The sequence below is a fragment of the Gracilinanus agilis genome, chromosome 1, assembly GCF_016433145.1.
Source record: "Gracilinanus agilis isolate LMUSP501 chromosome 1, AgileGrace, whole genome shotgun sequence".
Taxonomy (NCBI): Eukaryota; Metazoa; Chordata; class Mammalia; order Didelphimorphia; family Didelphidae; genus Gracilinanus; species Gracilinanus agilis.
Window position 1 is genome coordinate 621969657 of NC_058130.1, and position 25083 is coordinate 621994739.

Genomic DNA, 25083 nt, shown 5'->3' on the forward strand with positions numbered 1-25083 from the left:
TATTTGACCTTCAAAGGCCTCCATTTTCCTGAGAGTTGGGCATGAGGTATGCAACTCAGTAAATACAGGCAAAGAGGGAAAGAGTGATAACTCATGCAAACATGAAAGCCCTAATGTGATAGACCCTGAATTATGTTTTGAAGGCAGCTAAGGATTCTAACTATTTTGGAGTGGAGAATTGTTTCCCTTTTCTTACTACCTACAACCCTTTCCCCCACTAAATAAAACAAAAATCATTTCTGAAGAGCTTGTGAAGAATTGGTCTAAGTCACAATTTTTAGAATCAAAAAAGATTAAAATCCTTCCCTACACATTCTAGGTCTTAGGGGATATGAGGTAGGAAAAAAACTGAAAGAGAAGCAGTAAAAAAGGGAGATTTAGTATAGTTGTATCTTCTTTTTTTTTTTAATTTAAATGCTATTTCACTGATAAGTTTCATGCCTAATATTTAAATAAAAACTATTGCCTCTGACTGATTTCTATATCATGTGTCTTGCCTGCAGAGTGGACAATTTAAGCAGGGAGGCTGGTAGTGTTACAAAGTGTTCAGGCTTGTTTACAAGTCAGTTTGACATTAGACCCTTGAAATTTTCAAGTGTCAGGGAACCAGTTGCTAAATTGTGACTAATCAAAACTAAAAATATAATTAGAAGGGTAAAAAAAGGCCAGGAATGGAAAAGAGGGGGGTAGAGAAAATAATTTTAAAGTAATCTCATCAAGAAATTTTGAACAAAGTTTAGTTTTTTTAATCTTCGTAATGGTTGAAAAATTCTTACATTTATTATCCTTCTTAAGCACTTTACTGCAACATGTAAACAGATGCTATGCAATGGATTACTGATTTAGCCCATTTGCAGGAAGGAGAGGAAAAACAATATTTTAAAGCTATCCTCAGGAAAAAACAAGTCCTGAAAATTTTATTCTCAAATAGTTTCACATTTTAGAATAGCTTTCCATATCCTACCTGCAAAATCCAAATGAACAAATCAGAAGTGGGGAGGAGGAAACTCAGCTTTTTCACTATAAGATAAACTTCAAATTGCTTTTGTGACCTTTTCTTTCTTTTCCTTTTTGTGTTATTTTAGCTCTAAAACTTTCATTTTTTCCAGTAACCCCTATCACTGTGGAGAAAAAAAATAAGGAAAATTATGCTCTTATAACAAATATGAGTAGTCAAGCAATATAAATTTCCATATTAGTTATGTCTGAAAATGTATGTCATTCTGTAGCTTGGATCCATCACTTCTCTACCACTAGATAGATAGAATGGTTCATCCTGGGTCCTCTGGAATCATGATTAATCATTGCATTGATCAGGGTTCATAAGTCTTTTCAAGGGGCAAAGAGTGATAACTCATGCAAACATGAAAGCCCTAATGTGATAGACCCTGAATTATGTATATACATACATACTGTATATATGATTCTCATGGTTTTACTCACTTTAACATGTATTAGTTCATACAATTCTTCCCAGGCTTCTCTGAAATTGTCCATTTCATAATTTTTTACAGGTCAATAATTATTTACAAAGTACCCACTATGTGCCACTCTACTAGGCTCCAGAAATTCAAATTCAAGTACAAATAATGAAACAATGCTTATATCCAATGAGCTTGCATTCTAAATAGGAAAGAAAACAATTTTGCTAGGTCATACCAATAAAGCTCTAAAAAGCAGGATGGGAGCAGGTTGTGTAAAGATTTAAAAGTTAAATATCATATGTTTTATGCTAAAGGCAATAGAAAGGTACTTGAGTTCTTTGAGTAGGGGTAGCATATGGTCAGATCTATGCATGGAATGGACTAAACTGAAGAGAAACTTGAGGCAGCAAGATCAATTAGGAGAATGTTAGAAAAATGTTCCATTTACTAAAACATCACTTGTTTAACCATTCCCCAATAAATAGGTGCTCCATTAGTTTTCAATTCTTATATTTTTTGCATATTTGGTCATTTTCCTCTCTCTTGGCTCTTTGTAGAATAGTCCTTAGAGAGGTATCTCTGGGTCAAAGGACATAACACAATTTAATGACTTTTTGTTTTGCCCAATTTTAAAATCATGTGCTATTTTGTTGACTAAGCATAAAATCTGATAATCTAGTTTTCTAAAATGAAAAATCTGGACAGAGAGAGCAATAATATAACAACAGCAATAGCAATAGCAATAGCAATAATAATAATAATAATAATAATAATAATAATAATAGCTAGCACTTATATAATGCTTTAAGTTTTGTAAAGCAGTCCTCTACATATGTTACATCATTTGAGTCTCACAACAATCCTGGTGAGGTAGGAAGATGTCTTTTGCTTTTTTACATGATCTACACTTTCTTATATATCCTTTCCCTTCTCCCAGAAAGCTGACCTTTCTAACAAAGGGTACAAAAAGGGAAAGAAAAAGCAATTCAGCAAACCTAATCAATATATCAGCCAAGTCTGATGTTGCATAAGTGTTCCATACCCTTGTCCCTCTGCTTTGCAAAAAAGAGGGAGAACCATTTTCATATCTCTTCTTTGGGTCAAGTTCAGTTATTATAATTTTATGGAATTCCTTTTCATTTGCTTTGAGGTCCTTTTTGCTTATGCTGTTATAATCATCTAGCATTTTTCCTTCACATACTTCATTTCATACAGCAAAATAATATTCCCTTACATTCATGTCCTACAGTTTGCTTAGTCATCCCCAATCAATAGATATCTCTTCTGAATCCAGGTCTTTGCCACTATAACAAATACTCTACCAATTTTAATGAAAACAAAAGGGGAAAGATATCTCACTTGTCTTTCATCTTTTCAAATGTTTTCTTTTGTACTCTAACATAGATCCTTCCTAAAGGTTACTCATCCTTGCATAGGTCTCTCCATAAGTATTTTTTTAATTTCCTGGGTACCAATGGAACCCTGCAGGTATTTATCAATTAGCCTTCCCTCTTGCTTTTTCCATTTGTAACATCATCATTGGAAATATAAGATAATCTATTTGTGTCCACCATACACATCTCCATAATCTTTTTAGGTTATCCTCAACTTTGAATGTTGTAGCACTAAAGGATTTATGAGCATATAGCATCCAAGGCTTTGTTTGTTATTTTTAAAATTTGTGTGTATTTGTGTGTATGAGTGTGTGCGCCAGGAAATCAGCTTTGAATAATTAAAAAAGCACTGTACAGTTTTCCAAATGTAATCCAGCATGCGTCCTTATTCCAGTTCAAATCCTGGACCAACCCACTGTCCTTTTGCAGTTCCAATCCCATTTTAATACTAATATGTCAGCTCAATGAAAGAGCCATCCAATTAAATAGCATTATCTGAACAATAGCTAATTTCCATCCATTGAATTTTTTCTCTACATTGAATGTTAGGCTGATCTCTTTGGAGTAATCAAGGATCTCATTGAAAAGAGCCTGAAAAGTTTTATGAATAAACTCAACCAACACAATATCACACATAAACAGGAGCATCTGGAGGACCTCACCATCTATGACCAGCTAAGCATCTAGGTGGCATACTGGAGACCACACAGGACCTAGAGTCAAGACCATGAGTGCAAATCCAGGTGCAGACACTAGCTTTGTGACCCTGGGCAAGTCACCTAACCTCTGCCTTGGTTCTCTCATTTGTTTTGGAAACAAATGAGATATTTGTAAAGTGCTTTGCAAGGCTTAAAGTGATAAATAAATGCTAACTAATATTAGTAGTAGCAGAAATTCTGGCTTTAAATTTTTTTTTATTTACAAAACCAAATGAAGCAAGCATTTCCATATACAAAAAAAAAAGATAGTATACAAATGAAATCACAAATCTGTTATGTGGTTAGCTCACCTTTCTTCATATTTACATAATAAATCCTATCTACTAGTATCTTAGCCCCTCTTCACCCTCCCTGCATCACAAAAGATATCATCAAGGTGGCCAAGATGGAAAATAAATTATAAATTAAGACGTTAATATTTCACCTTTCTGTTCACTTTCTGGAGGTAACATTCAAAATTTATTCTTCCAGAATTAATTCTATGGCTGTGTATAATATTCTCCTGGTTCTACTCATTCCACTGTTCATTATCTCATGTAGCTCTTTCCAATTTAAAAAAAAATCAGTCTGCAAAAATCAGTCTGCTCATCATTTCTTACAGCACAGAAATATTTCATCTTAATCTTATACTATAATTTGTTCAGCAATTCCCCAACTGATGGGCATCCCCTCAGTTTTCCAATTCTCTGCCACCACAAAGAGAGCTCGTATAAATACTTTGGAACATTCTTTTCTTTCCTGTATCTCCTTTATTTTTTAAAATATATTGCTAATCAAGTATAATTATCTTCTTTTGTAATCTACGTATTTTATTTTCTGAATTTACAAAGACCATTCTAAGGAGGGAGATGGTACCTAGATTTCAGCAGACTTGCAAAAGAGTCCCTTACTTATTTATGAATGCAGATTAAGAATCTCTTATTTGTAGGTATTACAGGTAATCCATCTTGCATTTGGACTTGATGCAAATATTCTCTATGTGAAAGATTACACTTTTGATAAAAATTTATTTCCCTGATTTATATCTCAAATATAATTATTCACAAGAAGAAAAATCTTTACATCAAATATCACTAATAATTGAGACCCAAAATATATGATATTAATACACATTAAGAGTCATTACTCATTTTAATAAGGGGTCAAAGGATATGAAAATTTTTCAAAAGAACTGCAACCTATGAAGAATCATATGAAAATGTGCTCCAAATCACTAGTAAGAATAGAAATGCAAATTTTAAAAACTAAGATTTTATCTCACACTACAAAAAATTTTTTTAAATGACAAAAACTGTGAAACAATGTCAGAGAGCTATAAGAAGACAAGCACACTAATATGTTGTTATTGGAACTGTGCTTTGATCCAATTCCTCATAAAAACAATTTGGCATTATATAAGAAAGGTCATTAAATGACTGTAGCTTTGACCCAGCAATCCATTTATTAAGCATATCACCTAATGCACTGGACAACAAAGACAAGAAACAAAATTCACCATAAACCAAAATATTCATAGCAGCATTCTTTGTGTATCAACTAACCAAAAAAAAAAAAGGACATCTATTGATTAGGAGAATGGCTGAACAAACTGTGACATATGAATATCATGGAAAATTGTTGGGTACTAAGGAATATCGAGGAACTTACTAAGCTTTGGGTGAACTGAGACAGAGAGAAATAAGTAGAACTAAAGGCATATAAGCAATGAATAGGGCAATGCAAATGAAAAGATAAGTAAAAGAAATGGAACTGATTAAGTGGAAAAAAAACAATAATGGTCCTCAAGAACAGATTATGAAACAACTCTGCTACTGGAAAAGAGATGGGGAACAGAGAAGGTAGAATGTTGTATATGTTGTAATACCTGGTCACTGGATTTACTGTTTATGCTTAGTGATTTTTTTTTCTTCAATGCAAGAGAGAATTCAATACCAGAATGGTGATGGTATATCCAGAAATGTCGGTAATATAAAAGCAAAAAGAATCAATGAGCATTTTTTAACTTAAAAAATTATTAGTGGTTCATTGAATCTAATTGGTTATATTTATCAAGTATTCTCCTTATATAATCTTAATATCCATGAGAAACTCCTTGCTGGAGATAAGTTATTAAGATTTAATTTTGCTGTGAGTTAAAATACTTTAGGTAATCAGCAAAAAATAAATGCATTGAAATCTTGTATGCTCTGGACTTTCCAGTGAATTGTGTGACTATGAAGTTGTGCAGAGAATTATTTTCAAAGCCCATCTGTTTTCTTCTCATGTTTTCATCAAGGACACCCTGAATGTATATGTAAAATATTTTCATAAAGAATTTTTTAAAATGAGAAAGTAGGCATGCAATTTGGCAATTATTAAAGTTATATTCTTTTTTTAACTCATTCTTTTGCTATAAAGCTGTAAAGATTGAGTGATTCTCGCCAACTGTTTCCTTGATGTGTACTTGATCTGATCCAGTAACTCTTTCCAGAATTGTTTTCTTATGTGCACTTTCTGCTTCCTAGACCAGTGCACTAGGGAGAGATGCCAGATTCCAGTGTGGTTGATTCTCTGCCACTGATAATGTTATGGAAACGTGATGGAATGCTTTAGAAATGTTAACAATTTCTTCTATCATTGAGCTCTTAGTTATCTTCCTATTTCATATTTGATCTTTAGTGGTTTAGCTAGGTCTCATGCCAAGCTGTCTGTGGAATTATTTACCTGGCTTCCTTTTTATTTCATATTATTATGTATTAATATTATGTATTACAAGTATTATTGTGTAATATTATGTATTAGTATGTATTAATATTATGTATTATATTATGTATTAGTAATATTATATATTACAAGTATTTTCAAAGTTTTACAATTACAAGTATTTATAATCAATGGCTCACCTTTAAAAATGCTCATAGTGAGGGCAGCTGGGTTGCTCAGTGGATTGAGAGTCAGGCCCAGAGATGGGAGGTCCTAGGTTCAAATCTGGCCTCAGACACTTCCCAGCTGTGTGATCCTGGGCAAGTCACTTGACCCCCATTGCCCGCCCTTACCACTCTTCTGCCTTGGAGCCAATACTCAGTATTGACTCCAAAATGGAAGGTAAGGGTAATTTTTAAAAAATGCTCATAATATCTTTGTTTTCTTTATCTGTGTCCCAACCCATTATCATCCTCTCCCTGCTTTATGAGGATCAAGTATCTGTTGTCTAATCTTGTTTCTGAGATGTCAAGCAATCTGATTTAGAGTTTACATATGTAGTAGTATAAAACATGTTTCCATATTGGTCATTTTCTGAAAGAGAACTCAAAGAGAAGTGAAGAAATAAAGTGAATTATAGCATGTCTTGGTTTGCATTCAGACTCCATCAGTTCTTTCTCAAGAGATGAATAGCATTTTTCATCATGAGTCTTTGAGGATTTTCTTGGATCACTGTATTGTGAAAAATTGCTAAGTAATTAATAAATGTTCATCATATAATATTGCTCTTAGTGCATACAATGTTCTCCTGGTTCTGCTAACCTCACTTTTTATCAGTTCATGTAGGTCTTCCAAATTTTTTTTAAATCATCCTTCTAATCATTTCTTATAGCACATTAGAACTCCATTACAATCATGTACCACAACTTGATCAACCATTTCCCAGTTGATGGACATCCCTTCAGTTTACATTTCTTTATCATGGCTTACCTTAAATACATCAGGTTTAAGTCATCACAATTGTTGTATTTAGCCTTTCTAGTGTTTTAAACTTATTTTTTATTCAGAATTTAAGCACAAAATACATTTTTGCCATATATGTATACATTTATTTTTGCATATATTTTTGCATATGTTTATAAGGAACGGCTTGCTACAATGCCTAACACATATTTGTTTATTGAATAATAAATATTTGTTTATTGAACGACTGACTGAAGTTCTACCTATAGTTTCTGTTCTGTTGTGTGCATTAAAAAAAAAAGATAGCTCAATAACTCTCTTTTCTTTTCCTTTTTTGGCCATCCTAACCCTGTCCCCCCTCAATCTCTTCATTTACCCTACTATAAAAGGAAAAAAAAATCAAATCCCTTGTAATAAATCCATTGTCAAGAAAAACCCAACTCTACTTTCACCCAATTAGATGTTACTTTTGATTTTGGTTCTAATTAATAATCGGACTAAGTATACATGATTCTGATATGACTCATAACAGTAACTAACAGGTTTCAAGTTTCTTAAGATAGTCACCTTCATTTGTTTTTGATGCCTAGGCTTTTACACTTTTTCTGGAAGAAAGTGTTCATGATACATAGTTATGCGGTTTCAAGAAGTTTGCCTTTCTCGTTTTCTAGATAATCCATATTGTCATCTCCCTTTATATCCATCTTCACTTTGAAGTCATAAAATATCTAAGTACATATGAACAAATAACATATTAAGTGTATATATACACATATATATTATTATTATATCTTATATATGTTGATAAGTAATCCCACTCTTCCTAACTACTACTTCTCTGCCTCCTTCAACACTTCTGCAATCTCTCCTGGATCCCTTAATTTGAGAGATGTCTCCTTTAGCTTTCTCTTTTTGTTCATTTTCTCACTTGACAATCTGATTTACAGCTCTGATTTTACTCTAAAAAGTTTAGTACCAAATCTTGTCTAGTTCTGACCTCTCCTTTGAGGTACCTGCAAAATTGACATCTCCAACTGCTGACAAGTCATCTGCACCTGAATATCCCACTAGTATGCCAAATTCAGTATGCCTAAATTAATCCAAATTCATAAATGTTTCTTATAGGCAGTTAGGTGCCACAATGGTTAGGGGGCCGGGCCTGGAGTTTGGAACACCTGAATTCAAATATGTCCTCTTACACATACTAGCTACGTGACCTTGGGAAAGTCATTTAACCCTATTTGCTTCAGTTTCCTCACCTGTAAAATGAGCTGGAGAAGGAAATGGCAAGCCACTCTAATTTAATCTTTGACAAGAAAACCTCAAAAGGAGTTACAAAGAAGTCATACACAATTGAAAAAATGACTAAACAACAAATAAATGTTTATCATGTTCATGCTATTGGCAAGGTACTATCCTAGATGTCTTTAAGGTGGCTATATCTGCAAATGGAGGGGAAAGAATGAGATACATGTTACTATAGATAAGTAAACAGGTAAATTGAAGAGGTATAAAGTACTAACTGCAAAAAAGATATGGAAGGCTTCTGGAAGGAGGTGGCAAATGAATTGAGCATTAAAGGAGAGAAAGTATTTGAGGAGGGAATGGGTAGGAAATAGTTTGTGAATGCAAATAAATAGAAGGTTGAAACAATTAACATTTGAAAGAAGTAATATAAAATAAGGCTTGAGGGACAGGTGGGAGAAAGATCCCCAAAAGACTTAAATTCTAAGTTAAGAAGTTTGTATTTCCTTTTTGGAAGTTTGTGAGGAAGGGGGGAAAGATCGGATCTATGACTTTAAAGATATATATTTTTTGATAGCTGTACAGAAAATTGACTGGAGAGGGAAACTGCAAGCTAAAACCCATTAGGAGGCTGATATAATACTCAGACAAGAGATGATGAGGGCCTGATCTAGGCTGGTGGACTCATGAACCAACAAAGAATATAATGTGTTTTGGGGAAAAATTTTACAAGTGTTAGCAGCTTGGTTTGGCAGGGAGATAGGATGAGAAAAAGGAAGCAAATATAGAAATTATGTCCTTGCATGACTGGGAAGATAGTGGTACTCTCAAAAGAAATGGGGAAGCTAGAAGAGGGAAGGATTGTGGGGGCAAAGAAAATAAATAGGATTTACCAACAGCACATCTATTCCTAGGTTCCCGTTTTCCCATATCCGTAGCATTGTTATGAATTTTTCCATCTCCCTCAGCTTTCTTATCTAATCAATCCACTGCAACCTCCTAGACATCTGTCGACATCTTGACTATTCTCACATTCTCCATTGCTACAACCCTAGCATGGTATGGAATCAAACAAATTAATATAAATATTTTCTGGACCTAAAAGAGTAGAATGTGTTGTTATTATTAGTGGACAAAGTACTCCCTCTAAAAATGACTAGCTATGTAGTCAGAGAAGTCACAATCTCTTTAACCCTGCTTCTTCTATATAATAATACACTATCTACTTTATAGAGCTGTTATGAGGTTCAAGTACAATGGAAGATAGATAGATAGATAGATAGATAGATAGATAGATAGATAGATAGATAGATAGATAGATAGATAGATGGACAAGCTGGTAGATAGCTAGGTGGATGGATGGACAGAGAGGCAGGTTGGTAGGTAAATAGAGAGAAATGATTTATTAAGTGCTCACTGTCCCAGGCTTTGTGCTAAGCATTTGGCATACAAATGTAAGTCATAAGAGTCCTTAGGCTCAAAAAGCTTATGTTCTAATGGAGAAAGACAACATAGACTATGGAGTTGGAAATGGGAAGTTGGGGGGGAAAGTGTGTGATTTGGAGATATCTGGGAAATGAGGCAAAGATCTAGATCTCAGCAAAATCTGTATATGCAACCAAAGATCTTTGCAAACTCTCAAATGTTATAAAATATTAATTATCACTGCCATGCCCACCAAGGTACACAGTCTGCTTGAACTCTCCTAATGACTCTCTGCTTTCATTTTTTTTCCTCCTTTCAATTCATTTTTCGCACCATTCCCAGAGCAACTTTTCTTATTAATATTACTCCTGTCATCAAAAACCTTTGGTGGCTCCACTACTATTTACTGATAAAATTTTTCAAGCTCTCTTTCTGGCCTTTGAGGGTCCTCCTCAATTTGATACCCCTCTAAGTTTTCTAGTTACATATTTTACTTCCCTCCTCCCAGCCTGTGGAAAGTCCTAGCAATGTCCTTTATGCCTTGCCCAAGATCACAGTATTCCCACCCAAACTTCAAGTCCAATTTAATACAACCTTCTCAGCAAAGCCGACCTGATTCCCTCAGGTTATTTTTAACTTTCTTCCCTGGACTTCACTTAATGCTTTACTTTTGTTCCTCTCTTTTACTCTTGTTTTGATAATAGACAGCAGGGCTACAAATTGATTTAATGTCTATAGGATTTGGAGAGGATCTCTGGAAGAAAGTTCAAATCCTGTCCTAGATACTTACTAGTTGTTTGACCCTGGTATGCAGCTGTGGTCTTGAGGAAATCACAACCTCCTTAATCCTACTTCCTCTTCTGTGTAATAATACCTATACCACCTGTAAAATATCTCTATGCCAGTCTGTGTAGTAGAACTATTATGGGGTTCAAATAAAATTTATTTTTTAACCTCAGCTTTAGTTTGCTTCTTTCTACAAAATCATACTTATAATGTAATAAAAAAAAATGTAAAAGTTCAGTTTTTTATCTCTTTTCTCTTAGATAAGCTCCCTGAAGGCAGGGGGGGTCACCTGCACCCCAGGAAGCCAGCACCTAATTCAGGGATACACTTGTAAAATGAAGGGGTTATGCTAGAAGATAATAGATGATCTCTTACAGGTCTAAATCTATGGTCCTATGCTCTGGACTGAGCTGTGACTTAATAAATGTTGATTAAAGAAAGCTGAGGCTCAAGGAGGCTACAGGACTCATCCAAAGTCACACAGGAATAAGAGTAGAAAAGAAGTAACATAGCCACTTAGGGGTAATGTTGTCCAATGGATTTCTATTCTAATAGTGTTTTTTCCTGTGGAGAGGTTCCTTCTAATTGTGAGTCAGTGTAATACAATAAAAGGCTTGATTTGGAAACAGTTTTAACAGCTTAATGGTTGTGGCGGCCCCTGGGCAAATAATTTTTCTTCCCCAACCCTCAATTTTCTCATTTGCAAAAGGGGAGATTAACAATAACGTTTGTGAAAATAATGCTACCTAAATCACAAGGTATTGGAACAAAGCTATTTAGTAAACCTTAAAGCGCTCTAAAGATGCAATTATTATACTGCTGCTGATTTTTATAATACTCAAGATTTGTATGTGTGTGTGATTCAAAAAAAAAAAAAAAAAAAGAATACCATGTTCCTGAGCTGCAAGCCTCAATCAAAGGGCTCTTTCTCTGATTCCCCATCTGTTCCTAGAAGTTCAGGGCAGCTGAGGAGGATTAGGGGGAGAAAAAACTGTCAACCATAAAAGGCGGACAATAATACAATTTTATCCGTGCAGCTCCCGGCACAGTGTCTCGAAGCTCTCGAATTTGATGCACTTTTTTCCCCCTCCATGCACACACACGCACAGAACTCCGGGGAGGCAAAGAAAAGACACAATGTAGCGGCGCTTCCCGCCAAGACCACCCCCGGGGCTCTTTTCCCCCCCGGCTGTGGAGGGAGAGCAGGAAGTGGGGCTGGGCGCGGCCGAGCCCGGGCGACGGCGGCAGCGGCGGCAGCGGTGGGGGCGGTAGGGGCGGCAGGGGCGGCGGGACTACAGCTCCCGAAGTGCTGCTCGAGGCGCCGCAGGCCGGAGCCCGGGCCGGGACGGGAAGTTTGAAGTTCCCTTCCTTCCTCTCCCTCTCCTCAATCCCGGGCCCATCTTCGGGCGTCTTAGAAGCCTCCTTCCTGCTCTCAACTCCGGGGCTCCCAAAGGAGCCTTTGCATCTTGCAGGGCCTGGGATCCGGGGCGGGTTCCGGCGGCGGCCGGAGCGGGGGTTGGGCGAGAGGAAGGGCCGCGATGGAGGTGAGCGGGCCGGAAGACGACTCTTTCCTGTCGCAGCTGCACCAGGTGCAGTGCCCGGTGTGCCAGCAGGCGCTGCCTGCTGCCCATATCAACGCGCACCTGGACAGATGTTTGCTGCTGCATCCAGCCGGGCTTTCAGAGCCCGACGAGGAGGAGAGCCTCGGGTCCGCGGAGTCCGGGAGGAGGCCGAACTCGCCGCCGCCTCCCCCTCCGCCACCGCCTTTGGGCAGCTGCAAAAGGAGGCGCCTGTCTGGGGGCTCCCTGCGCCTGCCGCCCGCCACTCCGACTGGCGACAGCAGCGACGGCGAGGCGGAGGACCCTGACGGGCCGGGGCCGCCCGACGGAAGGGACCTCTACGACCGCTGCCCTAGCCCCTGCGCCGGTGCCCACCTCATCCCCTCCTATGTCCGCGGCCCGTCCGGGAGCCCGCTCATGCGGAGGAAGGTGTCTGGCAAAAGACCGGTCGCGGCTGCATCCTCCGCCTCTGCCACCGCCTCCTCTTCAGCCGCCGCGGTCTCAGCATCCCCGAGGTGCTGGAAGGAGAGTGAGCGGTCCCAGGACGACGAAGACGACGACGATGAAGATGACGAAGAGGCGGCGGCGGCGGCTGCTGCGGCTGCTGCTGCGGCAGCCGCAGCAGCGATGGGGACCGAGGAAGATGACGAGGAGGACCGAGAGGATTGGGAGGCCTCGGCGCCCTCCACCGCCGCCTTCCGAGAAAGTGCCGGGCACCTGGGCCCCGGGCGCGCTCAGCCCCGAACCCCAGCCCGCGAGGAGATCTGGCAAAAGTTGGTGGGCAAGCCTCTGGCCGATAAAATGCGCCCTGCCACGCTGCAGGAGTACATAGGGCAGAACAAGGTGGTGGGCCAAGAGACCCTGCTAAGGTCCCTCCTGGAGTCCAACGAGATCCCCTCCCTCATCCTCTGGGGCCCCCCGGGATGTGGCAAGGTGAGTGGGGGGAGGGGGTGTCTCCTTCCTGAAGGAGGCGAGCCCTCTCCCTATCCCCTCCTCCATTTTCCCCCTCCATCTCCTTCCTAAGCGTTCATTCACTCGGTGCCTCGGGACCTATTGTTAGTGCTTTTTAAAATGCCAGAGTTAATAAAATGGCTCAGAGGCCTAGGCAGCTGCTGAATTGCATGGGTTTTCCCTGTATGGTGCCGAGAATATTTTAGCCCAAAGCCCGCCTTTCTCTTCCCATGTGGGTAAACTGCAAGTGCTAAGTTTGAGGTTTAGTATTAGTAGAACCTTGGAGATAATTCTAGTACTAACCCCTCATTTGTAAAATGAGTCAGACTAGATATCAAGAGGTTAAATAATTCCTTCTCCCTCTCCCCAAGTAGTTAAAGAGGAAGTGCTGGATTTTAAACTGAGGGTCACTGCCTCCAAATCCTGTATACCTTCTTTGTACCTGACTACCATTGATAATTCAGTAGCTTTCAAATGATTTGAGACTTGGGTAGTCCAAAAATACTGTGACAAGATACTGAAATAAAGAAATCAGTCAACTTTTATTAAGGGCCTCTTAACGTGCCAGGCTTTGTGCTAAACTCTGGGAATACAAAAAAAGGTTAGCCCCTGCCCTCAAGGAGTTTGCTATCTAATAGAGGATTTTAGCAATCTAATTGAGGAGTTTAACAATCTTGGGCATCCTGGCCCTATTTAAAGTTGGGATGAGTAAATTAAAAACTTGAGAAAAATATATGCCAGTTCTCTTCCTGCTCACCCCACAGCCTTCAAACCTGAGAGATACCAGTCTGATTGGTTTGTTGTTGTTTAGTCTTGACCAGTTCTTCTTGACCCCATTTAGAGTTTTCTTAGCAAAGATATTGGAGTAGCTTGCATTTTTCTTTTCCAGCTCATTTTATAGATGAGAAAACTGAGGCGTACAGGTTTAAATGACTTGCCCAGGTCCACAAAGCAACACTGGCTAATTCTGGGTGCCACTGTTTACTGGGTTGAAGAGAAGCAATGATAAAGTAGAATTTATATCCATAAGAAAACCAGGATAGATAGTGAAAAGGGGTCTGGAAGACATGTCATACAAAAACCACTAGAAAAAAATCATGGTTGTTTATTCTAGAGAAAAGATGACTAAGGAGATGAAAGACCTTAAGAGAGTTCTAGTAGTTGAGAGTTGTCCTTTAAGGTGACTTGTTCTGTGTTGCTGCTGAGGCAGAAGCAGGATCATTGGGTGAAAATGACTGAAAGTCAGATATAAGTTCCTTAGACTGATATTTCAAAATTCAAGGTATGCCTTCCATTTGTTCAGCTATCTTGTTCACATATCTCACATCCCTCTCTCCCACTGAATTGTAAGGTGAGTAGATCTCACAATTCCCAAAGGTTATCCCCATTTTAAATATGATGAAAGAGACCCAGGGGGGATGTGATTTGCCAGAAATTACAGAGCTAATGAATTTCAAAGCTAGAGCACTGGAATTCATATTTTACACCTATTGGTAAGTGTTCTATCTGCCCTTCCATATATTCCTTTGTAAGGAAAAACCGTCTAACAGTTACACTTACCCAACAGTGGAGCATTCCATGCTTATATGCTGAGTAATGAACTCTCTAGTAGACACTAGATAACCATAAATTAAAATGGTAGGGAAGATTTCTCACCCGGTGGAAGGTTGGATTAGGTGGCTTCTAGAGGGATAGGGACAGAACTTGTTTCTTTAGTTTAGTGAACTCCCAGGTGGGGAAGTTCCCCCACTAATGCAGGTGGGTATTTAATCTGAAACTTAATTATCTACAACACTGAGAAGTTGAAAAGATTTGCCCACAGTCAGTCAAGACATGTTGCAGAAGTAAAACTTGAGTCTTCTTTGGCGTTTTTTTTTACCTTTCTTTAACCTGTTAAAACTATTTTAAATCTGCTATTTAATTAACTCTTTGAGTGGCCTCCCATAGTTGTTTCTTCCTCCTAAACCTAGCTTGTGACCTGGTTTAAACTTTACTGATTGAAATGACTATTTCTTTGTGTGAGATATAATGATCTCACACTTTGTTGGGTAGACAGGAAATTTATTGGAACAGCTGTGGACTGCATGGAACCAATATAAACCAGGCCAGGAGTGCACATGAGTCCTTAATGGCTCTCCTGGGTGGCAGACATAAATAAAATAAGACATCTCCAATGTTATCACCATCTTCAGGGATCTTGCTTCTCAAATCCTGATTTCTAGCCTATCTTTGCAACCTGAGTAGGGCCTCTATGGCTTACAATATAGGTTATACCATGGAATACCAAATAGCAGGGGAAATCCCCAAGTCCTTTAGGATAACCTCATGACATAAATCATTTCTGCTCCCCATATTTCCATTTGATTTAAAGAAGTGACTTGGCCACGTCTTTACATTTGAATTGTTTTTCTTTAACCCACAGTTTTCTTATTGATTAAAGATTGGTCAGGCAAAAGATACAGTGAGGGGGGGGGAGGGGGCAAGCTGGGTAGCTCAGTGGATTGAGAGCCAGGCTTAGAGATGGGAGGTCCTAGGTTCAAATATGGCCTCAGCTACTTCCCAACTGTGTGACCCTGGGCAAGTCACTTGACCCCCATTGCCTACCCTTACCACTTTTCTGCCTTGGAGNCCCACAGTTTTCTTATTGATTAAAGATTGGTCAGGCAAAAGATACAGTGAGGGGGGGGGAGGGGGCAAGCTGGGTAGCTCAGTGGATTGAGAGCCAGGCTTAGAGATGGGAGGTCCTAGGTTCAAATATGGCCTCAGCTACTTCCCAACTGTGTGACCCTGGGCAAGTCACTTGACCCCCATTGCCTACCCTTACCACTCTTCTGCCTTGGAGCCAATACACAGTATTGACTCCAAGACAGAAGATAAGGGTTTAAAAAAAATACAATAGGATATGGCCTTATTTATGTTAAAATTTAATTGGATTTAATCCCTTAAACCAAATCCAGTGAATTTATCTTTCTGGTTACTTGAGAAAGAAACTGTAGACTATCCAGCTAGCCTTGAAATCAAGGGACCTGGCTGGGTTCATGGCCAAGTATAGCCTCTGACACTTGGTGGATTAGAGGCTCTGGATAAGTCATTAAACTTCCTAGTGCTCCTGGCAAGTTGCTTGAAATTTGAAGTTGCCAAACAATTTGAGATGTTTGCTTTGGTAGAGGGACTTTTCTCTGGGGAGTTTAAATACACCAATAAAATTCAAATTACATCCAAAAAGTTACAAAATTTACATGAACTTCATTGTCACCAGAGAAATAAAAAGTTCAGAGTCTAATTTTGGAATCATCACTCTGCCAATTTGATATTTCCAACTGGTCCCTTGAGGAGTCTGAAAAGTCTGGATTCAAATTCTGCCCTTTACCATCCAAAAACAGACTAATCAAACTCAGTATTCCAAGCCATCTTCTGAATATAAATTACAGATGAGTTAACAGATTGCATTAAAGGAGAGATTTCTCTCCTGGGAATGCCTCTCTGAAAATATCATGGATGTGAACCAAAATAAAAGTTAGCTAGAGCTAGAGCAAATTGCTCCTGAGTTAAGTTATTAAGTAAATCTTCTTTTACTCTAATACTATCTAAGAATAAATAAGCATTTGCTGTTATTTCAAAGTTATCATTTGCTAACTAATTATTTGCTTGGAGCAAGTGGCTATTGGCAAGGCCAGACTAAGCATTTAAAAAGTTGTATGTGGAGTATTCTTTAGTAATACTGTGTTAGAAATGCTTTTTTTTTAATTGCCTAACAGCTGTACTTTTATTAAAGAAAAAAAAAAGAAAATTATTCTATCCTCACTCTAATTCTACTTCTGGCAGAAACAAAGGAAGAGATACTGGAGATATACCAATACTTGATAAAGTAAATAAGCAGCCCATTCTTTGCACTCTTTGTCATCCAATCTACATTATATACCACTCTGCCCCTTCCTCTTTTGGGTGGGGACCACATCACTTCCCAGCATTCTTGGTGTCAAGAACAGGTGCTAGCACTTTTTATAAAAAATGGGTGTTCACTGAAATTTAAATTCATGGTTCTAAACAGACACTATGAAGGTCCTTTTCATGCTAAGTTGACATTTCTAAAGAGGTATATTAATAAGAGAAGATGATGACTATAGAACCAGCAAACTGGAATTTTGGGAGTCTGTCCTAGGCAAATTATTTTTAAATTATAAAAACTGAAGTATTTTAAAATTGCATACAACTATTCTTTTGGCCTACTCTGTATTAAAGCTGCTGCCTTCTTTGTCTAAATCTAGTAAGGAAGAATTTAGCAACCTTTTTAAGGTTGCAAAGCATACAAGCAATTGCTAAGTGCTAACTAAATGTGGCAGCTCTGTTTGATATATTTTATTTGAGCTTTAGGAACTATCTAGAACTTGCAGAGTTTTGTTTTGTGTTTGGTGAAATTCCTGCATTATATATAGATAGCATTGTACATATTTGCAGAAAAACAATAGTAGAGTAATTGGTGCCATTACTTGTAATGCCCTTATTGTCTTAACTATTTAAATTCTTTTTTAAGAATTCTTGGCATTATTCTACAAGATATTAGCCTATTTGTTTCCTTCTTCAAATGCTGAGGTGCCCTAATAATTAAATAGTGACAACTTGAGGCAAATTTGATTCCTTTTCATTTTAATATTGTTGTTCTAGACCTGTACTTTCATTGGGGGAACTCCTAGCTTGGAAACTTCCCCTACCTATGCAGACTGACTGCTTCTTTAAAAGTTTTAGAGTTATCTGGCATCGGACACTTCTCAGCTGTATGACCCTGGGCAAGTCACTTGACCCCCATTGCCTACCCTTACCACTCTTCTGCCTTGGAGCCAATACACAATATTGACTCCAAGACAGAAGGTAAGGGTTTAAAAAAAAAAAAAGTTTTAGAGTTACTGAGGGGATCTCACACTGAGGAGGCTTCCTTCCCCCAGGGTCACTACAAGCTATGTGCTGAAAGGTCAGATTTGAACCCAAGTCTTCCTAACTCCTACTTTTGGCCCTCTGTGCCCTATACCAGACTGCCTCCCAACTGGTTCCTTGCAAAAACAATAGGTTGGAAGAGTGTGGAGTAAAGCTTCATCTTAGCTCTGCATTTGCCACTCTTCCCTTAGCAAGCCCATGCAGGAGAAAAGGCCAGAGTCCAAAAAGATGTCCCAGGGATACAAAGGAAAGGAAGCAGGGAGGTGGAGAAGCAGGGTTTTCTGTGAAACATTTTAGCTGTACCACATTTTTCACTCTTTTTCTTTTAATAATAAGATTTTTTTAATGGAAAAGGGAAACAAGAACTGTGATTTTTAATGGTTGAGGGAAATTTCCTCAGCCAGTGCATCTTTGTATCTTCTAGCCTTAGAGTTGCCTGGGAGTTTTGAGAAATTAAGTGAATTATCCAGATATATCAGAGAAGGGACTAGAATGAAAGTATTTCTGGCTAAAGTCTCCTATCTGAATTACAGCTTTTTTTTAATCTCCTGAATTAGCAGTTACTACTATGTAGAACAGCTCAAGTCCCCAAATAACTTTTTGTTTTACTGTCCTGAACATCTCCTCCATTGCACTCCTTTCTTGGCTTAAGGAGGCTGGGATGGTGATGTGGAGAGATGCTCTCCAGAAGTCTTGTCCTTAAGTTCTTTATGGATTACCACTAAAACAGGATGATCTGGCATTGGTGTCTTCACATGGTAAAGAAAAGGCCTTTGGAAGGGCAGCTCTGTGGCTCAGTGGATTGAGAGCCAGGTCTAGAGATGAGAGGTTCTGGGATCAAATTTGGCCTTAGACACTTCCTAGCTGTGTGACCCTGGGCAAGTCACTTAACCCCCATTGCCTAGCCCTTACTGTTCTTCTGCCTTGGAACCAATACACAGTATTGATTCTAAGACAGAAAGTCTTTATTTTTTAAAGAAATAAAAAAACCTTTGGTGTTCTCTGCTCTTGTTGGGAACAATGCAACTAAAGAAAAAGTGAGTTCATGGGAACATACCAGATAAAAGACTTTGGGGAGGGAGCCTGCCTAATGGGATGGCTGGTTAGTCATGGCTATGTGGTATGGTAAAGCTGGGAGAGCACTGGAGGCTATTTTTGTAGGCTTTAAATTTTAAACTCTGAAGAACCCTTTAGGTCTAGGTCTAAATACAAAGGGATTTTGCCTTGCTAAAATATTTTCCTTTTTTTCTCTGAATCTCCTTTCTTTAGTCTAGACTTACCTGTCCATATAATAATGGCAAACTTAGCTGGTATTACTTTTTTGCTTTGAAAGAAGAGAATTGAAAAAAATTTGTTATAAAGTATGGCTTTCTGGAAAAGAGAAGAAAAGAGGCATATGAGGGGAAATTTAGGCAATGTAAAGATAATATTGATAAAAACAGTTTTAAAAAAGGGAATTGTAGATATTGAGTTGAGATGTAGCAATTTAAGTAGGGCAGCTTGGAAGATCAATGAATAGAGAGTCAGGCCTGTAAATGGGATGTCCTGGGTTCACATCCGAACTCAAACACTCCCTAGCTGAGTGATCCTGAGCAAGTCACTTAGCCCCCTTTGAAGAGTCCTTTCCTCTTTTCTGTCTTGGAACTGATATTTAGTTTCGATTCTAAGACAGAAGTTATGGGGTTTTTAAAAAAATCATTGAAGTAGCTATATAGTTTGCCAGACTTCTTCTAAACCTTATTATCACTAGTTCCCCCATCTATTAAATTGGAGATAGAGACTCTTCAAGGCCTATCCAATTCTGTGATACAGTAATCCATATTTCCTCCCTTGTATCTTTCCCCTTATTTCTGTCATAAGGAGAAATAGGGTGGGGGAGGGAGAATTTTCTTTTTTCTTTAGTGAGATAGTACAGCTGTCACCCAATGCTAAATCGGGACACTGGCTCTTTTTACAGGGATACCAAAGATCCCACAGGCCTAAAAAGGGGGATCAAAAAAGGGAAGGTAGGAAGGAGAGGATTCAGAGTCAGGAAGAGATTAGTTCCTTTCCTGTTTCATTTCACCTGATTTCTTTAGGTGGAGTGAGAAATGGTGAAGGCTGTTTGGGTATATGAAATTGTTATTCATAACATAAAATGTTCTGACCTGCCTTTCTGGGTTTGCTAATGCAGAACATACTTCTTTGAGTTAAACCAATGCCTTAAGGTTTCTGTGTTTGCCATCTTTTTCAGACCACTTTGGCATATATCATAGCCAACAACAGCAAGAAAAATAGCATGAGGTTTGTGACTCTGTCTGCAACAAGCGCCAAGACAAGTGATGTTCGAGATGTCATAAAACAAGCCCAAAATGAAAAGAACTTTTTCAAAAGGAAAACCATCCTTTTTATTGATGAGATTCATCGTTTCAATAAATCTCAGCAGGTACTTACTACTTTCCCTCTGCCTCAGAAAGTGACCCTGAGAATTACATGTGAAGGGATTTAAATGAACCAGCACCTGAGAAGGGACAGAGTGTGCTACACAAATTCAAGGTGATGTGTGCCACCAGGGTATGGGGGAGTCTGAGGTACCTAAACTCAAATCCTAGCTCTGCCACAGCCTTGAGCAAAATATTGGTTCTCTGGGCCCTGCTCTTCATCTATAAAATGTGGGGGTGGCCTCATGATCTTTTTTGTACCTTCCACCTCTAAACCTGTGATCTTATTACCTCAGAGAAATATAAGACCAGTCTTTCCAAACACTTATAGGTCAGTATTTTTTCAGTTCTTCAGAATGTTTTGTTTTACTGACTTGGAAATGATTTCTCCACCTGGGAATTGAAATACTTAACAAATAGGTGAAACATCAAAAGTAAAGAAGACTATTAGACCAAATTTCTATTCTGTAGGATTTCTAACATGCTTTGATTCAGTAATTTTAATAATTTATTTTGAAAAGCATTAACATTTTTTTCTCTTATGTATAAAGTAGCACTTGTATTTTTGTCGCTGAAGGGCCTGCATTTTCTTCCCTTCTGTTCCCAGCCCTTATTATTAAAATAACATCAATATAAGGTCAGATATTCAGGTCTTTATTATTAACTTGACTGGTTTTCTGAAATAAAGATGAGATGTGGCATCACTGTCAAGGAGATTGTAGAATCTCCCAGCTAGAGCCAGGGGAAAAAATTTATAATTAAGAATTTTTTTCTTTGAATATTTTTTTATTTTACTATTTTAACCAGGGATAAAAATTTTAAATTTAAACTGAAAGCTCTTCTTCAAATGTTTTACTTTGTTTTTGTATCATTTTGCAAGCAGTAAAACAATCTTGAGATTGGGGTTGCAGTTTGACTAAAATTTCTTCATTTACATTTTATCTTTTCCACCTATGTATCAGCCACTCATCTACAACTTATAATCATGAGAGAGTTGGCAGGGACCCCATGGAAATTAAGTTGATTTGCCCAATAGGTATAAGAGATTTGACTTGAACCTAGCTCTTCCTGACTCCAAGGCTGGCCCTCTATTGTATTTCACTGTTCCTCTATTAATAAAATAGCAGATAACAATTACATTGCTCCGGATAGTTTTTGGAAGGATAAAGGTATAGTTTGATAGGTTGGAAAAGGGAAAAAAATGTGAATATTAGTGTGGATTGGCTTTTTTTTTTCATATTATTCTTTGGGGAAGAAATAAAGAGAAGCTTCTGGTTTTAACCTGATTACTCCGGTTCAACCTTGGGCTGATATAGGAGTGGGATGGGAGGCTCCAACAGTATGGTTAGAGAGAAAGATTACTCACTAAGAAAAAAGTAGTCTTTATGTCAAAACTAGGTTAACATTCCATGTTCACTAGTTTTTCTATCTATAAAGGACAGACTTCTATATATCTGGTGGCTCAGAAAACATTTTCTGGACTCATAAAGACAAAGGCCCAACTCATCAAAATATTGGTACCCGCATTCATACTTTCACAAAGTAGAGGTGATGCCCTTAAACCCCAAAGACAAAAACGACGGAAAGGAGGTGTGGGGAACTAACTCACATAGGTTTTTGCAGATTGTCATTAACTGGAATCAGTTTCTTTTGCTTTCCTCCCATGGCTAGGACACTTTCCTTCCTCACGTGGAGTGTGGGACGGTGACCCTGATTGGAGCCACTACGGAGAACCCTTCCTTCCAGGTCAACGCTGCTCTTCTCAGTCGGTGCCGTGTGATTGTTCTGGAGAAGCTCTCAGCAGAAGCAATGAAAACGATTTTAATGCGAGCTGTCAGCTCCCTAGGGCTGCGGGTGCTGGACCAAGGCAGGCCCACAGACTCCGTGAGCCACGGCAACAGCAGCAGCTGCAGCAGCAGCAGTTCTGAGTAAGTTGACTATGAGCTGTGGCAGGAGAACACATACAACCCGAGGAATCTCTTGGCAGGTGGCCAGAAAGGGTGGGGACAGAGGGGACGAAAATAAAAGGAGGCCAGGAAAGGAGCAAGAGATACATAAAATTGTCCTGACTTGTATCTGCAGAAAATAATCCCCTTCTCTGGATCAGGATGTCATTTTGTAGTGGGATTTATAGTGGCTACCTCTGTAAGTCTCATGGGTCAGTAACAAGACCTTGGCACTTATTCTTTGCTGTGATTTCCTATGCCTATGCCAGGGTCAGAGAAGGAAAGTGCTTTGTAAATCATAAAGCGTACTATAAATGGGAATTGCTATTATTAATATTATCCATTATAATAGTGATGGTGATGATAATAAAACATTTGGTTACTTTGTTCCTAAAATGCTTTCAAAAAGATTGTGAGAAACTTCGGTGGTCTTTCAAGAAAAACAATAAAATTTGTAAAGATTTATTAAGCCCCTACTATGTGCAAGTAGTTTGCTACCATCTGGGAAAACAAACATAAAGGAGATTATTACATTCTACATGTATATGGAAAAGTATAATGCAAGGGGAGCATGGTAAAGACAAAGAAAAGATCCAGAGCAAGTGCTGGAGGGAAACTTGAGGGGAGAGTGGACACTTTCAGCTGAGAGAATCCTAATTTTATTAGAAGTGCTTTCATGTGTCTGTGTATTTTGTGTGAATAGGAAAAAGACATTCTAGAGAAATATGTTCAAAATAGAATGGATCGGTGTTATGCAAGCTTATTTGGCCATGGAACATTTCCATATTTGGAATATATTGATAGAACTCACAAATACTAGTCACTAGCTCTGTGGTCTTGGGAGGACTCAGAATAGGAAGTGTCTTACACTGGGGGAGAGACAATGGGCTCCAATGAGACCCCAGGGTGCTGGGGCAGGGAGATGGGGACCAAGGAACACACCTAGCTACTGTGGTCATATTCTCCAACTCTCTACAAGATAACTCTTCCTTCTGATGACAAAGTATTACATCAGAACTAGCATTTAAGTGCTTTCTTATACTATTCTGTGGAATACCAGAGTTTCCTAGTTCAAAGTTTGTGACGTGTATTATAGCTCTTAAATGCAATTTTAAAGAAGAAATCCTTAAGAATTTTTAAAGAATAACTTTTTTACTCATTCTTATTAATTCCTTATTATTCTAGAATTTGCTCTTTTCACAAAAGATAATATGTTGAAAAATGAAAGTTCCACTAAACATGTAATTTACTCTTTCAATTATCTTGAGTAATACTGAAATATATTTCTATTCTCTGAATAAATCTCCTAAGAGTCAGATGGACCATGAAAGAATTTCAACAAAAAATGAAATTCTGGAGAATATTCCTTTGTTTAAAAAATTTTAATACAAACCTTCAATTTCCTAAATCATTATTTTTTGAGTTTGTAATATCAGCTGTGTATATTGGGAATTTTAGATTGGATTATTTTGATTTAGAAAGTTAACTCTTTATTAATATATGCAGTCTTCTTTAGGCTACCATGTCAGATACTGTATGCCCATGTATCATTTGGAAAAGTATAGTGGAATATAATCTGGGCCTAGGAAGAGGTTAATGCTGCTGAGTCTGTGTACCCACACAGCTGTGTTAGCGGCTGCCCCCTGGCTAAGTTTTGGAGACTCTCCTTCTGTAGGGATTAAAGTACAAGGCATAGTTTCAGGCTCCACTTGTTCAGGGTTTGGATTTCGCTAGTCTCTCTGTCCCTGACCTCCCCCACTTGCAGTGGCAGATCTAAGAATTATGCTCTGCTTAATGAAAGACTTGAAACATTTTTGGCCCAGTGACCATAGGGAGGATAGGGTGGGTTCATTTCAGAATGGACTTGTAACAGGATATTGACCGAGCCATGAGCAAGAAGTGTGTCAAACATTTTTATATGCATAATATGCAGTAGTATTTAAGGGTCCGCAGGGTGCTAGGTAACTCGGCATGAAATATGGCAGAATTTTATGTGTGTTACATTGATTGTTTTATTAGCTTAGCAAAAGTTTGGGGTTGTAATTATTATCTCCTAACATTTAGTATTGATTTTCCTTCCAACTTCATGGCAATGGGGAATTGTTTGAATTGTTCAAATATTCCCATTTTTTTAAAAAATTAATTTTAAATCAGGATGTTTTATAATAAGATTTGGCTCATATTCAGAAGCGGGTAGGTAAGTAGTTGGGATAAGATATCTTTCCAATATGTATAAATTCAAGACTGTGTTTAGAACTTTGTAAAAATGTTCCTTCACTATTCTTCTTAAATGTTAATTGTTAGGGGGAAATGATGAGGAAGGCAGCATGGTACAATAGAAGCTTAGAAGTTAGCGGGCCTTGTTCAGATCTCTCCTCTACCACTTGAGGTACCTGTTTGATCCCTTTACTTTTTTGGGGCCCTGCTTTCTTCATTTGCATAATTAGGAAGTAGGACTAGTAACCTCAGATTCTTTCCAACATGATCTATAATCCTATGAGCAACTGTGATGTAGTGCAGTATGTGTGAGCTTAGTGACAGACCCTGTAGGGAAACACATTCTATCATCTGTGAACAAGAGAGTTAAATGAAGGCTATGAGGTTACCTTCGTTTCCTGAAAATTAAGAAAAACCATT

The 25083-nt window shown here is 38.3% G+C and overlaps 2 protein-coding genes across 4 annotated transcripts in view; one reads left to right on the forward strand and one right to left on the reverse strand.

Annotated features, from left to right (window-relative positions):
* MYLK4 (myosin light chain kinase family member 4) overlaps positions 1-22230 on the reverse strand; it is a 143771-nt gene extending 121541 nt beyond the window's left edge. Inside the window, exon 1 of the mRNA XM_044668285.1 lies at positions 22110-22230. Within this exon, the coding sequence (XP_044524220.1) occupies positions 22110-22165 (56 nt within the window). The 5' untranslated portion in view covers positions 22166-22230. The remainder of the gene's footprint in view (positions 1-22109) is intronic.
* Positions 12076-25083, forward strand: part of WRNIP1 (WRN helicase interacting protein 1) — a 33937-nt gene continuing 20929 nt past the window's right edge. The window contains exons 1-4 of one of the 3 annotated variants that reach the window (XM_044668264.1): positions 12076-12776; positions 12837-13130; positions 20314-20505; positions 22172-22428. In XM_044668264.1, coding sequence (XP_044524199.1) covers positions 12177-12776; positions 12837-13130; positions 20314-20505; positions 22172-22428 — 1343 coding nt within the window. In that variant the 5' untranslated portion in view covers positions 12076-12176. Of the gene's footprint in view, positions 13131-20313; positions 20506-22171; positions 22429-25083 lie in introns of all 3 variants that reach the window. The other 2 variants (XM_044668273.1, XM_044668255.1) reach the window with 2 other exon arrangements.